The 17,518-nt window shown below is 43.2% G+C and overlaps 1 protein-coding gene across 2 annotated transcripts; it reads left to right on the forward strand.

The window, feature by feature from the left end:
* The first annotated feature begins 6,428 nt into the window (after positions 1-6,428).
* LOC102308687 (nuclear factor 7, brain-like) lies at positions 6,429-16,153 on the forward strand. 2 transcript variants are annotated; one of them, XM_005949143.3, is made up of 3 exons: positions 6,429-6,535; positions 10,651-10,880; positions 11,059-16,153. In XM_005949143.3, the coding sequence occupies exon 3, from the start codon at positions 11,068-11,070 to the stop codon at positions 12,742-12,744; it is 1,677 nt and encodes a 558-aa protein (XP_005949205.1). In that variant the 5' UTR covers positions 6,429-6,535; positions 10,651-10,880; positions 11,059-11,067; the 3' UTR covers positions 12,745-16,153. The 2 variants fall into 2 exon arrangements, with proteins under 2 accessions (XP_005949205.1, XP_042070933.1); XM_042214999.1 differs by lacking the exon at positions 6,429-6,535 and adding an exon at positions 10,537-10,553.
* Positions 16,154-17,518: the final 1,365 nt, after the last annotated feature.

Below are 17,518 nucleotides of genomic sequence, written 5' to 3' on the forward strand. Positions count from 1 at the left end.
AAATAAATTGTTCTGTAGCAATTACACAAGAATATCCTGTAATGTCCCTGCCTACAATTAAACACATTCACTTACCGAAAATCGGGGGCATCTGCTGTGGCAAATGGGTGCAAGCCTTTGACCACAAACTTAGTCACTGCTCGGTGACATTCGTCTATCCTGGCCTGAAAGGAGACGCTACCGGTAGACTGCAGCGAGAACTGCCAGCATCTGAGCCAGACTCTCTCTCTCATCATGGTCACTAAATGCACAGTAATGGCAGGTTTGTAATAAGGCAGATCGCGCTAACATAATATGCAATTCAATTCAATTTTATTTATATTGCCCCAAATCACAAATAACAGCCCTCAAGGCCTTTACATTTTAAGGTAAAGACTACTTTAATGGAGAGAAAATCCCAGCAATCATAATTGACCCCTATGAGCAACACTACTTGGCACATGGGAAGGAAAAACTTTTAAGCACTCTTTTTAAAATTAGAATACTTATTAAAATGATCTTCGCAGAACAGGCTCAGGCAGGGGCAGCTATCTGCTTGATGGGTTTGGGGTGAGAGAAGGAAGACAGGATAAAAGACATGCTGTGGAAGAGAGACAGAGGTTAATAACAGATATGATTCAATGCAGAGAGGTCTTTAATACATAGTGAGTGAGAAAGGTGACTGGAAAGGAAAAACTCAATGCATCATGGGAATCCCCCGGCAGCCTACGTCTATTGCAGCATAACTAAGGGAGGATTCAGGGTCACCTGGTCCAGCCCTAACTATATGCTTTAGCAAAAAGGAAAGTTTTAAGCCTAATCTTAAAAGTAGAGATAGTGTCTGTCTCCCGAATCCAAACTGGAAGCTGGTTCCACAGAAGAGGGGCCTGAAAACTGAAGGCTCTGCCTCCCATTCTACTTTTAAATACTCTAGGAACAACAAGTAGGCCTGCAGAGCGAGAGCGAAGTGCTCTAATAGGGTGATATGGTACTACAAGGTCATTAAGATAAGATGGGGCCTGATTATTTAAGACCTTGTATGTTTTTTTTTTTTTATTTTTTTTTTTTTTGTTTTTTTTTTTTTTTTTTTTTTTTTTTTTTTTTTTTTTTTTTTTTTTTTTTTTTTTTGGTGTTTTTTTTTTTTGTATGTGAGGACAGGATTTTGAATTCAATTCTGGATTTAACAGGAAGCCAATGAAGGGAAGCCAAAACAGGAGAAATATGCTCTCTCTTTCTAGTCCCTGTCAGGACTCTTGCTGCAGCATTTTGGATTAGTTGAAGGCTTTTCAGCGAGTTTTTTGGACATCCTGATAATAATGAATTACAGTAGTCCAGCCTGGAAGTAATAAATGCATGAACTAGTTTTTCAGCGTCACTCTGAGACAGGATATTTCTAATTTTAGAGATGTTGCGCAAATGGAAGAAAGCAGTCTTACATATTTGTTTAATATGTGCGTTGAAGGACATGTCCTGGTCAAAAATGACTCCAAGGTTCCTCACAGCGTTACTGGAGGCCAAGGTAATGCCATCCAGAGTAAGAATCTGGTTAGATACCATATTTCTAAGCTTTTCAGGGCCGAGTACAATAACCTCAGTTTTATCTGAATTAAGAAGCAGAAAGTTAGCGGCCATCCAGGTCTTTATGTCTTTAAGACATTCCTGCAGTTTAACTAATTGGTGTGTGTTATCTGGCTTCATGGACAGATAGAGCTGGGTGTCATCAGCATAGCAGTGAAAATGTATGCTATGTCTTCTAATGATGCTGCCTAAGGGAAGCATGTATAATGTAAACAGAATTGGTCCTAGCACTGAACCCTGTGGAACTCCATAATTAACCTCAGTGTGTGAAGAGGACTCTCCATTTACATGCACAAACTGGAGTCTATTAGATAGATATGATACAAACCACTGCAGTCGCAGTACCTGTAATACCTACAGCATGTTCTAATCGCTCTAATAGGATATTATGGTCGACAGTATCGAACGCTGCACTGAGGTCTAGCAGGACAAGCACAGAGATGAGTCCACTGTCAGAGGCCATAAGAAGATCATTTGTAACCTTCACTAAAGCTGTTTCTGTGCTGTGCTGAGCTCTGAAACCTGACTGAAACTCTTCAAATAAACCATTCCTCTGCAGATGATCTGTTAGCTGTTTGACAACTACTCTTTCAAGGATTTTTGATATGAAAGGAAGGTTGGAGATTGGCCTATAATTAGCTAAGACTGCTGGGTCTAGAGATGGCTTTTTGAGTAAAGGTTTAACTACAGCCAGCTTGAAGGCCTGTGGTACATAGCCGATCATTAGAGATAGGTTGATCATATTTAAGATCGAAGAATTAATTAATGGCAGGACTTCTTTGAGCAGTTTTGTAGGAATGGGGTCTAAAAGACACGTTGATGGTTTGGAGGAAGTAATTATTGAAGTTAACTCAGAAAGATCAATTGGAGAAAAAGAGTCTAACTTAACATCAATGGTACTAAGAGTAGCTGTAGATAATATTACATCTGTGGGATGATTATTGGTAATTTTTTCTCTAATGATAAAAATTTTATTTGTGAAGAAGTTCATGAAGTCATTACTAGTTAACGTTAAAGGGATGGTTGGCTCAAAAGAGCTCTGACTTTTTGTCAGCCTGGCTACAGTGCTGAAGAGAAACCTGGGGTTGTTCTTATTTACTTCAATCAGTGACTGAATAGTAAGATGTTCTGGCTTTGCGGAGGGCTTTCTTATAAAGCAGCAAACTATTTCTCCAGGCTAAATGATGATCCTCTAGATTTGTGACACGCCATTTCCTCTCCAGATTACGAGTCATCTGCTTTAGGGTACGTGTTTGAGAATTATACCACGGAGTCAGGTACTTCTGATTTGAGACCTTAGTTTTCACAGGAGCTACAGTATCCAGAGTCGTACGTAGTGAGGAGGTGAAATTATTAACAAGATAATCGACCTCTGTTGGGGTAGCGTTCAGATAGCTGCTCTGCTCTATGTTGGTACAGGGCATTGAAGATGATAACAGTGGGTGGATTATATTCTTAAACTTAGTTACAGCACTTTCAGAAAGACATCTACTTTGATAAAGTCTACTCTTCACCGCTGTGTAATCAATTATTGTAAATGTAAATGTTATCAGGAAATGATCAGACAGGAGAGGGTTTTCAGGAAACACTGTTAAATGTTCAGTTTCTATGCCATATGTTAAAACAAGATCTAGAGTGTGATTAAAGTGGTGGGTGGGTTCTTTTACATTTTGAGAGAAGCCAATTGAGTCTAATAACAGATTAAATGCCATGTTGAGGCTGTCATTTTTAGCATCTACATGGATGTTAAAATCACCCACAATAATTATTTTATCTGAGCTCAGAACTAAATTAGATATAAAGTCTGAGAAATCAGACAGAAACTCTGTGTAAGGCCCAGGTGGACGATAGATGATAACAAGTAAGACTGGTTTCTGAGTTTCACAGCTGGGGTGGACGAGGCTAAGCATCAGGCTTTCAAATGAATTAAAAGTCTGTCTTGGTCTTTCGTTAATTAATAGGCTGGTGTGAAAAATTGCTGCCACACCGCCCCCTCGGCCTGTGCTTCGAGATTTCTGGTAGTTAGAATGACTCGGGGGTGTTGATTCATTTAAACTAACATAATCATCCTGCTGCAACCAGGTTTCTGTAAGGCAGAGTAAATCAATTTGTTGATCAATTATTAAGTCATGTACTAACAGAGACTTGGAGGAGAGAGACCTAATATTTAATAATCCACATTTCACTGTTTTACTCTTTGGTTCAGATGTGGATACTGTATTGTTCTTTCTTTGTAATTGTTTATGTTTAAGTTGTTTGTTGCTGGTTTTTAGTTTGTTTTTTGTCTGTTTGGGAGCTGACACAGTCTCTATGGAGATGGGTTTTTGGGGGGTAGCAGGAGGAGAGAAGCTGCAGAGAGGCGTGTAAGACTGCAACTCTGCTTCCTGGTCCCAACTCTGGATAGTCATATTTTGGGGGGTTTAATAAATTTGTCCATATTTCTAGAAATGAGAGCTGCTCCATCCAAAGTGGGATGGATGCCGTCTCTCCTAACAAGACCAGGTTTCCTCCAGAAGGTTTGCCAATTATCTATGAAGCCCACATCGTTTCTGGGACACCACTCAGACAGCCAGCAATTTAAGGAGAACATGCGGCTAAACATGTCACTCCTGGTCTGATTGGGGAGGGGACCAGAGAAAACTACAGAGTCCGACATTGTTTTGGCAAAGTTGCACACCGATTCAATATTGATTTTAGTGACCTCCGATTGGCGTAACCGGGTGTCATTACTGCCGACGTGAATTATGATCTTACTGAATTTACGTTTACCCTTAGCCAGCAGTTTTAAATTTCCTTCAATGTCGCCTGCTCTGGCCCCTGGAAGACAATTGACTATGGTTGCCGGTGTCTCTAGCTTCACATGTCTGAGAACAGAATCGCCAATTACCAGAGTTTGACCCCCGGCGGGTGTGTCGCCGAGTGGGGAAAAACGGTTAGACACATGAACGGGTTGGTGGTGTACCTGGGGCTTCTGTTTAGGACTATGCTTCCTCCTCACCGTGACCCAGCCGCCCTCTTTCCCCAGCTGCTTGGGATCTGCCGGGGAACAGCTAGCGGGGCCTACGCTATCTTCGGCTGCACCAGCTACAGGGGCCTGGCTAGCTACGGGTGAATGAAGGGTGCGAAGCCGAGTCTCCAATTCAGTAATCCTGGCCTCCAGAGCTGCAAATATGCTACATTTGTTACAGATATCATTACTGCTAAAGGAGGCCGAGGAGTAACTAAACATCTGACACAATGAGCAAGAAAGTGCAGGAGGGACAGGTGAAGTAGCCATGGTGCTAACGAGTCGGCTACGAGCTAAGCTAAGCTAGCGAGAACAGTACAGAGACAGTGAGTGAATACTTTGGCTATAAATTAGGTAGTGAGTACACAGAAAGTGTGCTTCGGATGAAGCACGTGAAGATTATACTATGAAAGAAGAATGTATTTAAAAGTTGTTAATTAAATTGCTAAGCAAATAAGCTACTCAGAAACCACTGTGTTTGAGCAGGAACAGGAAGTGATACTCTACCACAGAAGCGAGCGAACACCAAGTGACAGCGCCACCAAGAGTCACCCTCTTGGTGACTCTTGGTGGCGTTAGTGGCGTTATGCACTGTTAGTTGATTATTTACCTGCCCATTAACGGAGAGAGGACGTGCAAACGTTACCGCTGCTGCTGGGTTGAGATTCACTGAGTCCAGAGCGGAATTAAAAACACGACATTCATTTAAGGTATCGCGTGTTTTGTGAGCAAATGCTTTTGCATATTCGTAGTGTTTCCTCCCTTAAATGAAATATCTACTTTGCAAGTATTGCAAGTTGCCCTGTTGTCATCCGTTCTCGTAAAGTATAACCAAACTTTTGAGCGTTTGAGCCGCCGTGTTTCCTGCCAGGTAAATGACGCTCCGCAACGTGGTGACGTCATTCGGGGCGACTGGAATCGATAAGGGAATCGTTTGCAAAAATGGCAAACAATTCCAAGGAATTGAAACAGTGGGAACTGGTTCTCAACAAGAACTGGTTTTCGATACCCGTCCCAAACTGCCATGTGTTAAATCCTCCCAATTCTTTCGATCTTTGGGCTGAAGGAAGGACAATACTCGGTGTATAAATGCTCAATCAACAATTACTTTATTACATACAATTCAACACTTTTGAGCACAAACCATCTGGATGGAGAGGGTCACAGCAAATCTCAAAATGGTGGAGGGTTACTCAAACTCTTATAGCCTCTGATGGCCCCCAGCTAGTCGTAAAATCCTAACATTCACATGTTTTCTAACTCCTGGCTGAGCCTGACTTATGGCCTCGGCTCCCTGTTTTACTTCTTGCAGAAAACAGGTGGGGGTGAAACTCCTGTGGAATGTGGTCCGTCTCCTCCATTATCAGACAACAAGGCCCTCTGCACACAATATCCTCTTCTTAACTCAGCAGTATGAAATGTCATGAAACAGTGTCATTCATTCACAGTAAATCAACAGTATAGGATAATATAAACCTATCTAAGAAATCTAATGATTTTCACATTTTTCTTAATTCAGAAGTATAATGTAAACTAAAACTACTGATCATACTCTCCATAATAGGTATGATGTGGCTTACAGCAGTATAATGATTCACTCATTTCGATTACAGGCATAGGATAACATATGATAGAATAATAATCTCACACATGCTACAACACGTTTATACAGTCAGTGTTACCGTGGTTTGATATTGCTTTCAAGCATGAATAGCCTGTTTAAAGTCAAGACAGACAATTAGTGCCTCTCAGTGTACTTTGTCCCAGCTTGCATCTTACATCCTATAGATTTACGGATGTGCTCTTACGCAAACAAGCTCAGGTGAGCGAAATAATTTATTGGTTGCTCGCAGTCATGGGTGTGTGCACACTTGCCTGAAAAGGTTTCAGTGTATTTCCATAACAAGGAAGAGTAACATTAAATAAATTCATTCTTCCAGCAGCACAGCAGAGGACTCTTTAGACACACAGGTTAGTACAATTTCAGTTACCTTAAAATGGCAGCAGATTATAAGATGAAATAATCAATTATCATAATCAATGATTATTGTAACTGCTTCAGATATTCAGATGCAGTTTTTGTGTTGATTTTACATAATTATAGTAAAGCTCATATATTTTTGCCTTTTATGTTTATTGCTTTTAAATTTGTCAGAAGTGTGGCACTATTTAACTGGCAGTGTGTCTATTTTAACACTAGCACACAGGAACGAGTTCTGTAATGTGTGACTGGTTAATCAGCGCACTTCTTTTCTACATTTGCATGTTATTTTTATCTAACAGTAATATTCCAGTGAGATCAGGGTTCAACATCTAAGTACACTTTGGCATGCAGACAGGAGCAGGCAGTTTTTAAACCTTCCAGTGAGTAGATGATCTACTCTAACTCCTGAGCTCATTTTTTGTCAAGCCAAACATGGGTACAATCAGAGATGGGCAGTAACACTTGTAATCAGATTACTTTTATCAAGTAATGAGTAAAGTAAGGGATTACTATTGCAAAAAGTAATTAGATTACCCTTACTTTCCCGCAAGCATGCTGCATTACTGCGTTACTACACTGTGATTTGGTTTGTGAGTGTCTCATGACAATGACATAAGCAAGTGCGACGTTCATGGTAACAGACATGGGCAGAGCAACAATGGATAATATATAGAGGGCAGGAGAGAGTACGACTGTGCAGCATTTAAAGCATGGAAGTACTGACCTTAGTTTGAGTTTGATTCTGTAAAAAGTGACAAAAACATTAGCATCCGCTGTACACTGTGTGAGAAGTAAACTTCTTTTTACAGTGTAAAAAAAACCCTAATCTACAGAGCAAGTATCTAGCACGCTGCCACGGGAATGTGAAATTCACAGAGAAACCACTGGATCTCCCCACTGACATGACCGCTGCAGCACTGGGCAAAGCTCCGGCTGTTCCACTTCTACTAAAAACATGTTGAAATATGCAGAAAATTGGTTTAAATATTAAACAATTTCTTCATGTCAGAGAGGTGTTGCATACAGGGAGTGCAGAATTATTAGGCAAGTTGTATTTTTGAGGAATAATTTTATTATTGAACAACAACCATGTTCTCAATGAACCCAAAAAACTCATTAATATCAAAGCTGAATGTTTTTGGAAGTAGTTTTTAGTTTGTTTTTAGTTTTAGCTATTTTAGGGGGATATCTGTGTGTGCAGGTGACTATTACTGTGCATAATTATTAGGCAACTTAACAAAAAACAAATATATACCCATTTCAATTATTTATTTTTACCAGTGAAACCAATATAACATCTCCACATTCACAAATATACATTTCTGACATTCAAAAACAAAACAAAAACAAATCAGCGACCAATATAGCCACCTTTCTTTGCAAGGACACTCAAAAGCCTGCCATCCATGGATTCTGTCAGTGTTTTGATCTGTTCACCATCAACATTGCGTGCAGCAGCAACCACAGCCTCCCAGACACTGTTCAGAGAGGTGTACTGTTTTCCCTCCTTGTAAATCTCACATTTGATGATGGACCACAGGTTCTCAATGGGGTTCAGATCAGGTGAACAAGGAGGCCATGTCATTAGTTTTTCTTCTTTTATACCCTTTCTTGCCAGCCACGCTGTGGAGTACTTGGACGCGTGTGATGGAGCATTGTCCTGCATGAAAATCATGTTTTTCTTGAAGGATGCAGACTTCTTCCTGTACCACTGCTTGAAGAAGGTGTCTTCCAGAAACTGGCAGTAGGACTGGGAGTTGAGCTTGACTCCATCCTCAACCCGAAAAGGCCCCACAAGCTCATCTTTGATGATACCAGCCCAAACCAGTACTCCACCTCCACCTTGCTGGCGTCTGAGTCGGACTGGAGCTCTCTGCCCTTTACCAATCCAGCCACGGGCCCATCCATCTGGCCCATCAAGACTCACTCTCATTTCATCAGTCCATAAAACCTTAGAAAAACCAGTCTTGAGATATTTCTTGGCCCAGTCTTGACGTTTCAGCTTGTGTGTCTTGTTCAGTGGTGGTCGTCTTTCAGCCTTTCTTACCTTGGCCATGTCTCTGAGTATTGCACACCTTGTGCTTTTGGGCACTCCAGTGATGTTGCAGCTCTGAAATGTGGCCAAACTGGTGGCAAGTGGCATCTTGGCAGCTGCACGCTTGACTTTTCTCAGTTCATGGGCAGTTATTTTGCGCCTTGGTTTTTCCACACGCTTCTTGCGACCCTGTTGACTATTTTGAATGAAACGCTTGATTGTTCGATGATCACGCTTCAGAAGCTTTGCAATTTTGAGACTGCTGCATCCCTCTGCAAGATATCTCACTATTTTTGACTTTTCTGAGCCTGTCAAGTCCTTCTTTTGACCCATTTTGCCAAAGGAAAGGACGTTGCCTAATAATTATGCACACCTGATATAGGGTGTTGATGTCATTAGACCACACCCCTTCTCATTACAGAGATGCACATCACCTAATATGCTTAATTGGTAGTAGGCTTTCGAGCCTATAAAGCTTGGAGTAAGACAACATGCATGAAGAGGATGATGTGGACAAAATACTCATTTGCCTAATAATTCTGCACTCCATGTATTGTTTAATTTTTGCTTGATGCAATGTGCATAAAGTTAAAAGATTAAAACAAATAATACAAGTTTTAAAGAGACTTTATCATTTGATTACATTTTACATGATCAATTGTGCATAAAAAATGGAATTGGGCTGAAAGGTCCATTGCTTTATTACCTATTCAGGTTGTATATCATGTTTTTAATAACTAAGTAACTAATTACTTTTGAAAATAAGTAATCAGTAAAGTGACGTGATTACTATTTTGGAGAAGTAATTAGTTACTAATTACTTTTTTCATGTAACTTGACCAACAGTGGGTACAATAGCTATCTTCATGTATTAGATGCTTTTTATTGCCAATGTTTGAAAAGATGTTACAATTCATCAGCCATTCCCAGAGTCAAGAGTTCTATACCCCACTTACAAACCCGAAAATCCTACGTCACATTGAATCTTAAATCTTCAGTCTAATCAAAATACAAGAAAATGGATTTATGTAATGATTATATTACCTTAAACATTTATGAAGAAAAAAACATACAAACAACAAAGACTGCTGTGTTAGGAAACCTGGGACATTGACCCAGAGTTTAGAGTTTTCTTTACTATTGTACTTTGATTCTGCAATTATTTATTGTTTCTAGTCTTTTGGCTTCTTTGTTAATGTTGTGGTTTCTGTCTGTGTTTCTTAGTTGCTCTGTCTCCCCTTCCTGCTATGTCCCCTTGTCAAGTCCACGTCTCTGTGTTATTTTGCTGTTTTACTTTGAAAGTCCATGTCTAATGTTAATGTATCTGGTTTTGCTTCCCATGTCTCGTTAGCCCTGATTTGCCCCAACTGTGTTTCCCTCCTGTCTCTCATTCCCTGATTGCTCCCTCTGTGTGTTTAAGCCTTGTGTTTCTCTGTCAGTGTCGTGATCTACTATTATTCTGTACTGCCTGCCTGCCTGCCTGCCTGCCTGCCTCGTTTTTGATATATATATATTTTTTTTAACTTAGTTATGGTTTTCAGCAAAGCTGCTTCAAGTCTACTTTTTATCTCCAAGAGTCTGCACTTTGGGTCCACCAATCCTACCTGCACGCAGCCTTTACTTGACATGCTGGCTATTGATTGCTAATATTACCCTATGGTAGCTAGGAAAGTCTGGCCCCCGCGTCCTGACAACAATAGCTAAAAAAATATGGATTGGTGGATGGATCTGAACTTTAGTGCATTATGTGTTATTTTACTTCACTTCACACAAAAAAATAATAATTTTAGGCATGCAGAAAATTTCTGAAACCTACAATTTCACACACACAGTGTTATTGAACATATTTAAAATATATGAGTTTTTTTATGTTTTTAAGAAAAGTTTTGGCTCCATTCATTCTCTCTTTTGGCTGCAGATCATCAACATGACGGCTGCCAGCTATCTTCTGACTCATTGTGTGGCTTCACGTTGTGTGGCTTCACGTTAGTCTCTCAACAAGTTTCTAGTTTGAGTCTGCTGCATTATTGTGTGTCTGACGGCTTCCCTGTCTTCTCCTGTCCCCAGGAGTTACGGGGAGACGAGAGGACAGCGAGCACGGGGTGCTCATCACGGAGAAGCGGAGACAGGAGCACTAGCACTGGGAAGAGGACACGTCATGGGAGTCGGGAGAGCACGGGATTTATTGTCATGTCTGTCCATCACTGTAAATAAAGGCACTGCTTGTACATAGAGCACCGCGCCTGGGTCCTCCTTCCCTACACCTCCACGGTCTGCCAGCCAGACGGTGACAAAAGGTCAGTACAATTTCAGTTACCATAAGATAAAGGCAGATTGTAAGATGAAGTAATCACTGTTTGTAATGTGGCTGCTGGAGGCTGTGTGAGTTTCTACAGCAGAGAAGTACAATGTGTTCCGTGAGAAAGTTACATTTACATGGTCACATTCCTTTTACGTTTTCTCTCTTGGCTGCAGATCATCAACATGACGGCTGCCAGCTATCTTCTGACTGAAGAGCAGCTTTTGTGCTGCATCTGTCTGGACGTGTTCAGGGATCCCGTCACACTCCCATGTGGACACAACTTCTGCAAAGACTGCATCACGGAACATTTAAATTTTAATTCCCAGCGCAAGTGTCCCATGTGCAAAGAGCAGGTGGATAGGAAATATAAGCTTGGTGTGAATACTTTCATATCTGAGATGGCTGTTCAGTTTAGAAAAACTGTTGGAAAGAAAGCTGATGATAGCTCAGAGCAACACAATGCCATACAAGAAAAAGGTTCTTATGATGCTCCTGCTGCACCTAAACGGACATCGCTGAAGTCCTGCCTGTTCATAATTCTTAGCTTAACCTTTCTTACACTCTTCTTTGTAGCTAATCTACATTTTCATCAAACAGTGTCCATCTTAAAATCTCACAAGCTGTTTAATTCTGTGGAGAAAGAAGAAGACAGGATGTGTGCTGAGCATGGCAAACCTTTGGACTTCTATTGCAAGAATGAACAAATGATCATATGTCAGTCATGTGTGGACGCAGATCACAGATTTCACCGGGTAGTTCCCCTGAAAGAGGAATATGAAGCAAAAAAAACACAACTTGGGATAACAGAGGCTAAAATTCTCCACATGATCCAAGAGAGACAAAGAAAAGTCCACGAGCTCAAACAATCTTTAAAGCTCAGCACAGAAGCTGCAGACAGAGAGACAGCAAATGGTGTTCGGGTCTTCTCGGCTCTGATTAAGTCTCTGGAAAGAGCTCAGGCAGAGCTAATCGAGATGACTGAAGAGAACCAGAAAAGGACAGAGAAACAGACCAAAGTTTATATCACAGAGCTGGAGCAGGAGGCCTTTGAGCTGACAAGGAGACGTGATGAGATGGAGGAACTCTCACGCTCTAAAGACCGTCTTCGTTTCCTCCAGAGCTTCCCGTCCCTGAATGCTGCTCCACCCACCAAAGACTGGACAGATGTCAGCATCTGTCCAGCAATATACGAGGGAATCACAAGGACAGCTTTGGTGAAAGCTGTGGATGAGCTGACAGAGACCATCAAGAATGAGGTGAAGATGATACGGGACGCTCAGTTCAACAACATTCGGCAGAATGCGGTGGATGTTACTTTGGATCCCGATACGGCACATCCTGCTCTCATCCTGTCCAATGATGGGAAGCAAGTGCATTGTGGTGATGAATGGAAGGAACTGCCAGACAGCTCAAAAAGATTTGAACCTGCAATTTCTGTTTTAGGGACACGAGGCTTCTCCTGTGGAAGACTTTACTATGACGTCCAGGTTAAAGGAAAGACTGGGTGGACGTTAGGAGTGGCCAAAGGGTCGGTCAATAGGAAGGGAGAAATTAAACTTAACCCAGAGAACGGCTACTGGGCTATATATCTGAGGGACAGAAATGAGTACTTTGCACTTGCTGCCGATCCTGTCCCTCTCTCTGTGAATGATCACCCAGAGAAGGTGAGAGTTTTTGTGGATTATGAGGAGGGTTTGGTTTCCTTTTATGATGTAAATGCTGCAGTTCTTCTTCACTCATATACTGGCCAAACCTTCACAGAGAAACTTTATCCATTTTTCAGTCCTGGTAGTAGTGACAGTGGCACAAACACTGCCCCCCTAATCATCACTCGTGTCAAACAGCAAAGATCGGACTAATTTTTTATTTTTTTTAACTATTTGGTTGTTTGGATGTAATTTTGTTTTAGTTGGTGGTTCTTAAGGGTATACTCTTGGTTTTAGGTTTAAAGGAGGCTCACTAACATCAATGTTTCACTTAGAAAAGCTGACATTTAGAAAGAAATTATTTCAAAGGAATTTTTTATTCAGGTAAATGTATTTATTTTCGGTTTATTTTAGAAAGGAGTATAGGAGTAGGAGTATTTTGGAAGAAATTAAAACTGTATAAATAAACTTTAATGAGCATCTTAACGCCCCCTGTTTACATTGAAATTAAACTTTGTTATTATGGATTTGTGCTATATTGTAAATATCATACCATAAAATAACATGTACACGAAATACACTAAAAAAGGGCTGTTTGGGATTTTGACAGCTATGTTCTGTTGTTCCAGGTTTGCAGCATTATGTTGTCATGGTTACAGGTGACGCTCTTTTTTTGTTGTTATGCTAGAGCTGCGCCAAGTGGTTGTGTTAGTGTTAGTCTGTTGAATGCTAAACGGCTGTGCTCCCTGGCTAACACTGCAGGATGCCAGACTGGACATTACCTCTGTCTCCTCCTTGTCTGAGCTCGCCACATTGGTGTCAGAAGTGGGATAGTTCACCCTCGCCAGAATGGAGAGAGATATTCAGAGGCTGGAGCAAGCCGTCGAGGAGCAGCGGCCCGCTGCAACAAACGCTAGGACAATGCTTCGTGGGCTGCCTCTGGCAACCAATAGGCCAAGCCCCCGACAGCAAGCAGTGATGCCTACAACGCCAGCTAAGGTACCGAAATACAACGGGCTAACTCCGCTAGAGCCCTACCTCTCACAAGTATGGCTAGCTGCGAGGCATAGTGGCTGGAGCGACGAAGAGGCTGCTACACACCTAGCGCTAGCGTTGGAAGGAGATGCACTGCAGGTACTCCTTGACCTAGCCCGGCAGATCAGCATGAGCTCCAGGCCCTCACCATGGCACTCGAGAGGTGATTTGGGCAGCGGCACTCCACTGATCAGAGCAGGGAGCAGCTGACCAACCGGAGCCACTGGACAGGGGAGAGCCTGGGCACCTTTGCAGCTGATGTGTTGCTATATGCTCGTCATGGCTACCCGGAGTTCCCAGCAGCAGCTTAGCCTGCATGCTTTTCTGCGAGGACTCTTTCCAGAGCGACTGCGCCAACACGTCCGCCTGGCCATGCCTCGAACTCTCTGTGAGGCGCTCCTTGAGGCTGAAAGGGCTGAGCTGGTGCTCGCCTCGTGACCTAACCAGCAGGTGACCCCCCCAAATCAGAGCCTCAGACTGCCACAGGGAGGGATAGGCTGCGGAGATATTCCAGCTGCAGCCCTCGGTGCCCCAGAGGCATCCCCGTTGATCGACCGGCCGCTGCTACCGGTGCGATGAGCCTGGCCACCTGGCGCGTGACTACCTGGCGCCCACCCCGAAGACCAGAACTACGTGGCCTCAGGGAAACGAGAGGGGGAGCGGTGTAGCGAGGGGACCACTGCTCCAGCTTCCTGCCCCCCTCCAAGAATGATGCACGGTGTTGGGCCTAGTTGGCCACATCAAGGGACTCTACCTGAGCTGCTGTGTTGAGGATCAGCCCTGCCGGGCCCTGGTGGATGCGGGGGTCTACCATTTCCCTAATACGACCTGGGGTGCTCCCTGGGACGTCCGGGCCGCTTGTGATGGGTTGGTCACCCACTGACACCCAGCTGATGACAGTGACGGGGGAGAGGACTGACATGCAGGGGAAGAAACGTTGCGGATCCGAGTGAAGGATGTGGAGGTGGTGCATGACTTCTGGCTTGCTGACATCCAAGACCAGTGCATCATCGGCCTTGATCTGCTGACCTGCTGGGGGGCCTGCATTGACACCGCGAAGCTGGCGATCACTCTTGGTACAGAGACTCTGGCCCTCCAGTGCAGTCAAAAGCAGGGAACAGAGGGAACCAGAGACAGACAAGCCGGGCTTCAGGCAGCTGCCACTCAACAGACTTCGGACGCCGGTGGCTCTGGACCATCTCTACTCACCTCAGCCCCAGTCTCTAGGCCCGACAAACCTCCTTCGACCAAGACAACCCAAGCTGTTGATGACCTGTGGCCGCGCCAGCGGTTGAGGTGCCTCCTGGACAAGAATGTGGACATCATTGCCGCTAGTGACAGAGACTTCAGGCAGATGCGGCTGGTTCAGCACACCATCGACACCGGCTCTGCTCAACCCATCTGTCTGCGCCCACACCAGCTGCCCTTCTTGAAATGACTGGGGGAGTGGGCCCAGGAGGCACTGGGCGTGGCTACTGATCGGGCCACAACAAGCGGAGAGGGATGGCTCTCGTTGACCATGCAGCAGCTGAAGCGGGAGCAGGAGGCTGATGCGAGGTTGGTTTAAGTGGGGGCCTGGCTGGAGGCGGCACAACGCCCAGACTAGACATGGGTATCAGGACAGGGGCCCAAAGTGAAGGCCTACTACTCCCAGTACAATAATCTGGAGACCCACGACAGCCTCCTATACCGGACATGGTGGGCAGCCGGTCAGGGCAAGGGTCTCCTGCAGCTGTTGGTGCCTTGGTCGCTGCGGTCACAGGTGCTCGAGCTTGTCCACGGCTTATGGGGCCCGGCCACTATGGGAGTGCCAAAACTCTCCGTCATCTCAGGGGATGGTTCTACTGGCCTTCATGTGCACTGCTGTGACACCTGCACGGCACGAAAGGGCCCCACTTAATGCTCCACTGCCCCCCTGCAGCAGCACCGGGTGGGGGCCCCGATGGAGAGAGTGGGAGTGGACGTCCTAGGGCCTTTCCGAATCGAGTGTTCGTCTGTTGAATGCTAATAAACGGCTGTGCTCCCTGCTAAAACTGCGGGAAGCCAGACCAGACGTTACCTCTGTCTCCTCCTTGTCTGAGCTCACCACAATATTGATGTTTCTTTATTTTACTGTATTTTCAATATAGGTACTATTAAGTATTGCTAAGTATTTTAAAGTAAAACTTAAAGCATAAGTCTTGGGCATTATTAAGAAGTATTATTTATATAGATATTTTGTACCACATACTGAAAAAAAGTTTATTTTGTAGCATGAAAGCCACATACATGTCCTCATTGCTCTTTACAGACCCACTAGTAATATAACGTTGAATTTTTTTTATATATATTATAATAAAAGTGTGAATATAAACATTTGAGCGTTTTTGTCACTCCGGCTGCAAGATGAATTTGGAAGGGGGTGCCAATAGTACTACAGTCCCAATCAAAAGTTTAAGACGACTCAATTAAAAATAAAAGCCAAAAAATGTAATCTTTTGCATGGTTGGATCTGAACAAGGTTGCAAGTAGAGCCTCAACACTCATCAAGAAGAAATGGGAGTGAGACAAAACATTTTGAGGATGCAATTTATTGAAAACAATGCTTAAACTAAAACAGGCTAGCCTGTTTGGCGCCCTGGGCAAACACTCCCTCTGGCGCCCCCCCACCCCCCGCCGCCACACACACACACACACAAAATATATTAAGGATTGTACATTAACATAAAACTGTTGTCGGAACCACACACACACATGAAGTACATATGTGTATGCATTGTATGCATTGTATGCAAACGGCTACCAAACAGCCATCATAATACATCATAGAATGAGAACAGGACAAATCAAAAACTGACAATGACTAATTAATATTAAAATCTGTAACATAATGTTTGGAGTTTAGTCTGTTACTGTTGCTATATTTACCATTTCTTCTTGGAGCAACTGTAATGCACATTATTTAGGGATTAATAAAGTATTCTGATTCTGATTGTTTCAGGATGACCTGCCATTATCCAACGACACATCTGCTTACCTGTATCTTTTGCTCGTTTTTCCTCCTCTTCTTTTCTATTTTTTCTAAACTGAGCACCTGATGACTTTGAACTTGTCTTGTCCATCTTCCATTGGTTTTAATTTTGCACTCCAGTATGAACACAAGTCCCCCAACTCCAGGATCACCACAGCATAACCTAATAGACCTACAGCTTAGTTCACAGATTCACTTTGTCTAGGGTTTATTTCTGGGATTTCACACAACCCAGGATTCAAATCATGAATACATAAAGGGCTTGGATTTACATCATTATGAATGAAATTTGCTCTATTTGGAAGCAGCCGCCCCCCTCCCCTGTGTGTAAGACTTTAAATCATCAAACTGTAAATTATACATTTTAAATTGTTATTGATCCCTTTACCCCAAGTCCTAAAGTGTATATTTATTTTCTTATTCTTCTTATATTTATCGTTTGTTTTCTTGCACTGCTGTAACTGGAGCCTCATCGTCTCGTCTCTCTATATACTGGACTGTATGTAGCAGAGATGACTATAAAGTTTATTTTGACTTCAGCAGCGAGCAGGTGCACCGAGGGCTCTCGCGCTCACTTTTCGTGTATAGAATTTCGAAAAAACATCGGTGAAAATAATAAGTCAGTATTATAATGTCTGGTGTTTTCGTGTTTGTTGGTTTGTTTTTATTTTGTTTTATTTTGTGAGTTGGTTATTAGATGCTGCCCCCGCCGCCCCGCCCTCTCCTCTCTGTGCAGCAAGCAGCAGGCGCACCTTGCAAACGAAGGGCGCCCTTACTCCCAGCAAATGGGCGATAGAAAGCCGATCGGTGCCTATGCCATTCCCAATATTCGCTGGCTGATGTTGGAGCAGCATAAGTACGAGCAATTTTTTATTTTGCCGATGACCGTGATGCCGCTCCGCGCCACGATACCGCCCCGGGCAACCGCCCGTGTCGCCCGTA

The sequence above is a fragment of the Haplochromis burtoni genome, unplaced genomic scaffold, assembly GCF_018398535.1.
Source record: "Haplochromis burtoni strain Fernald_Lab_line unplaced genomic scaffold, NCSU_Asbu1 Contig_638, whole genome shotgun sequence".
NCBI lineage: Eukaryota > Metazoa > Chordata > Actinopteri > Cichliformes > Cichlidae > Haplochromis > Haplochromis burtoni.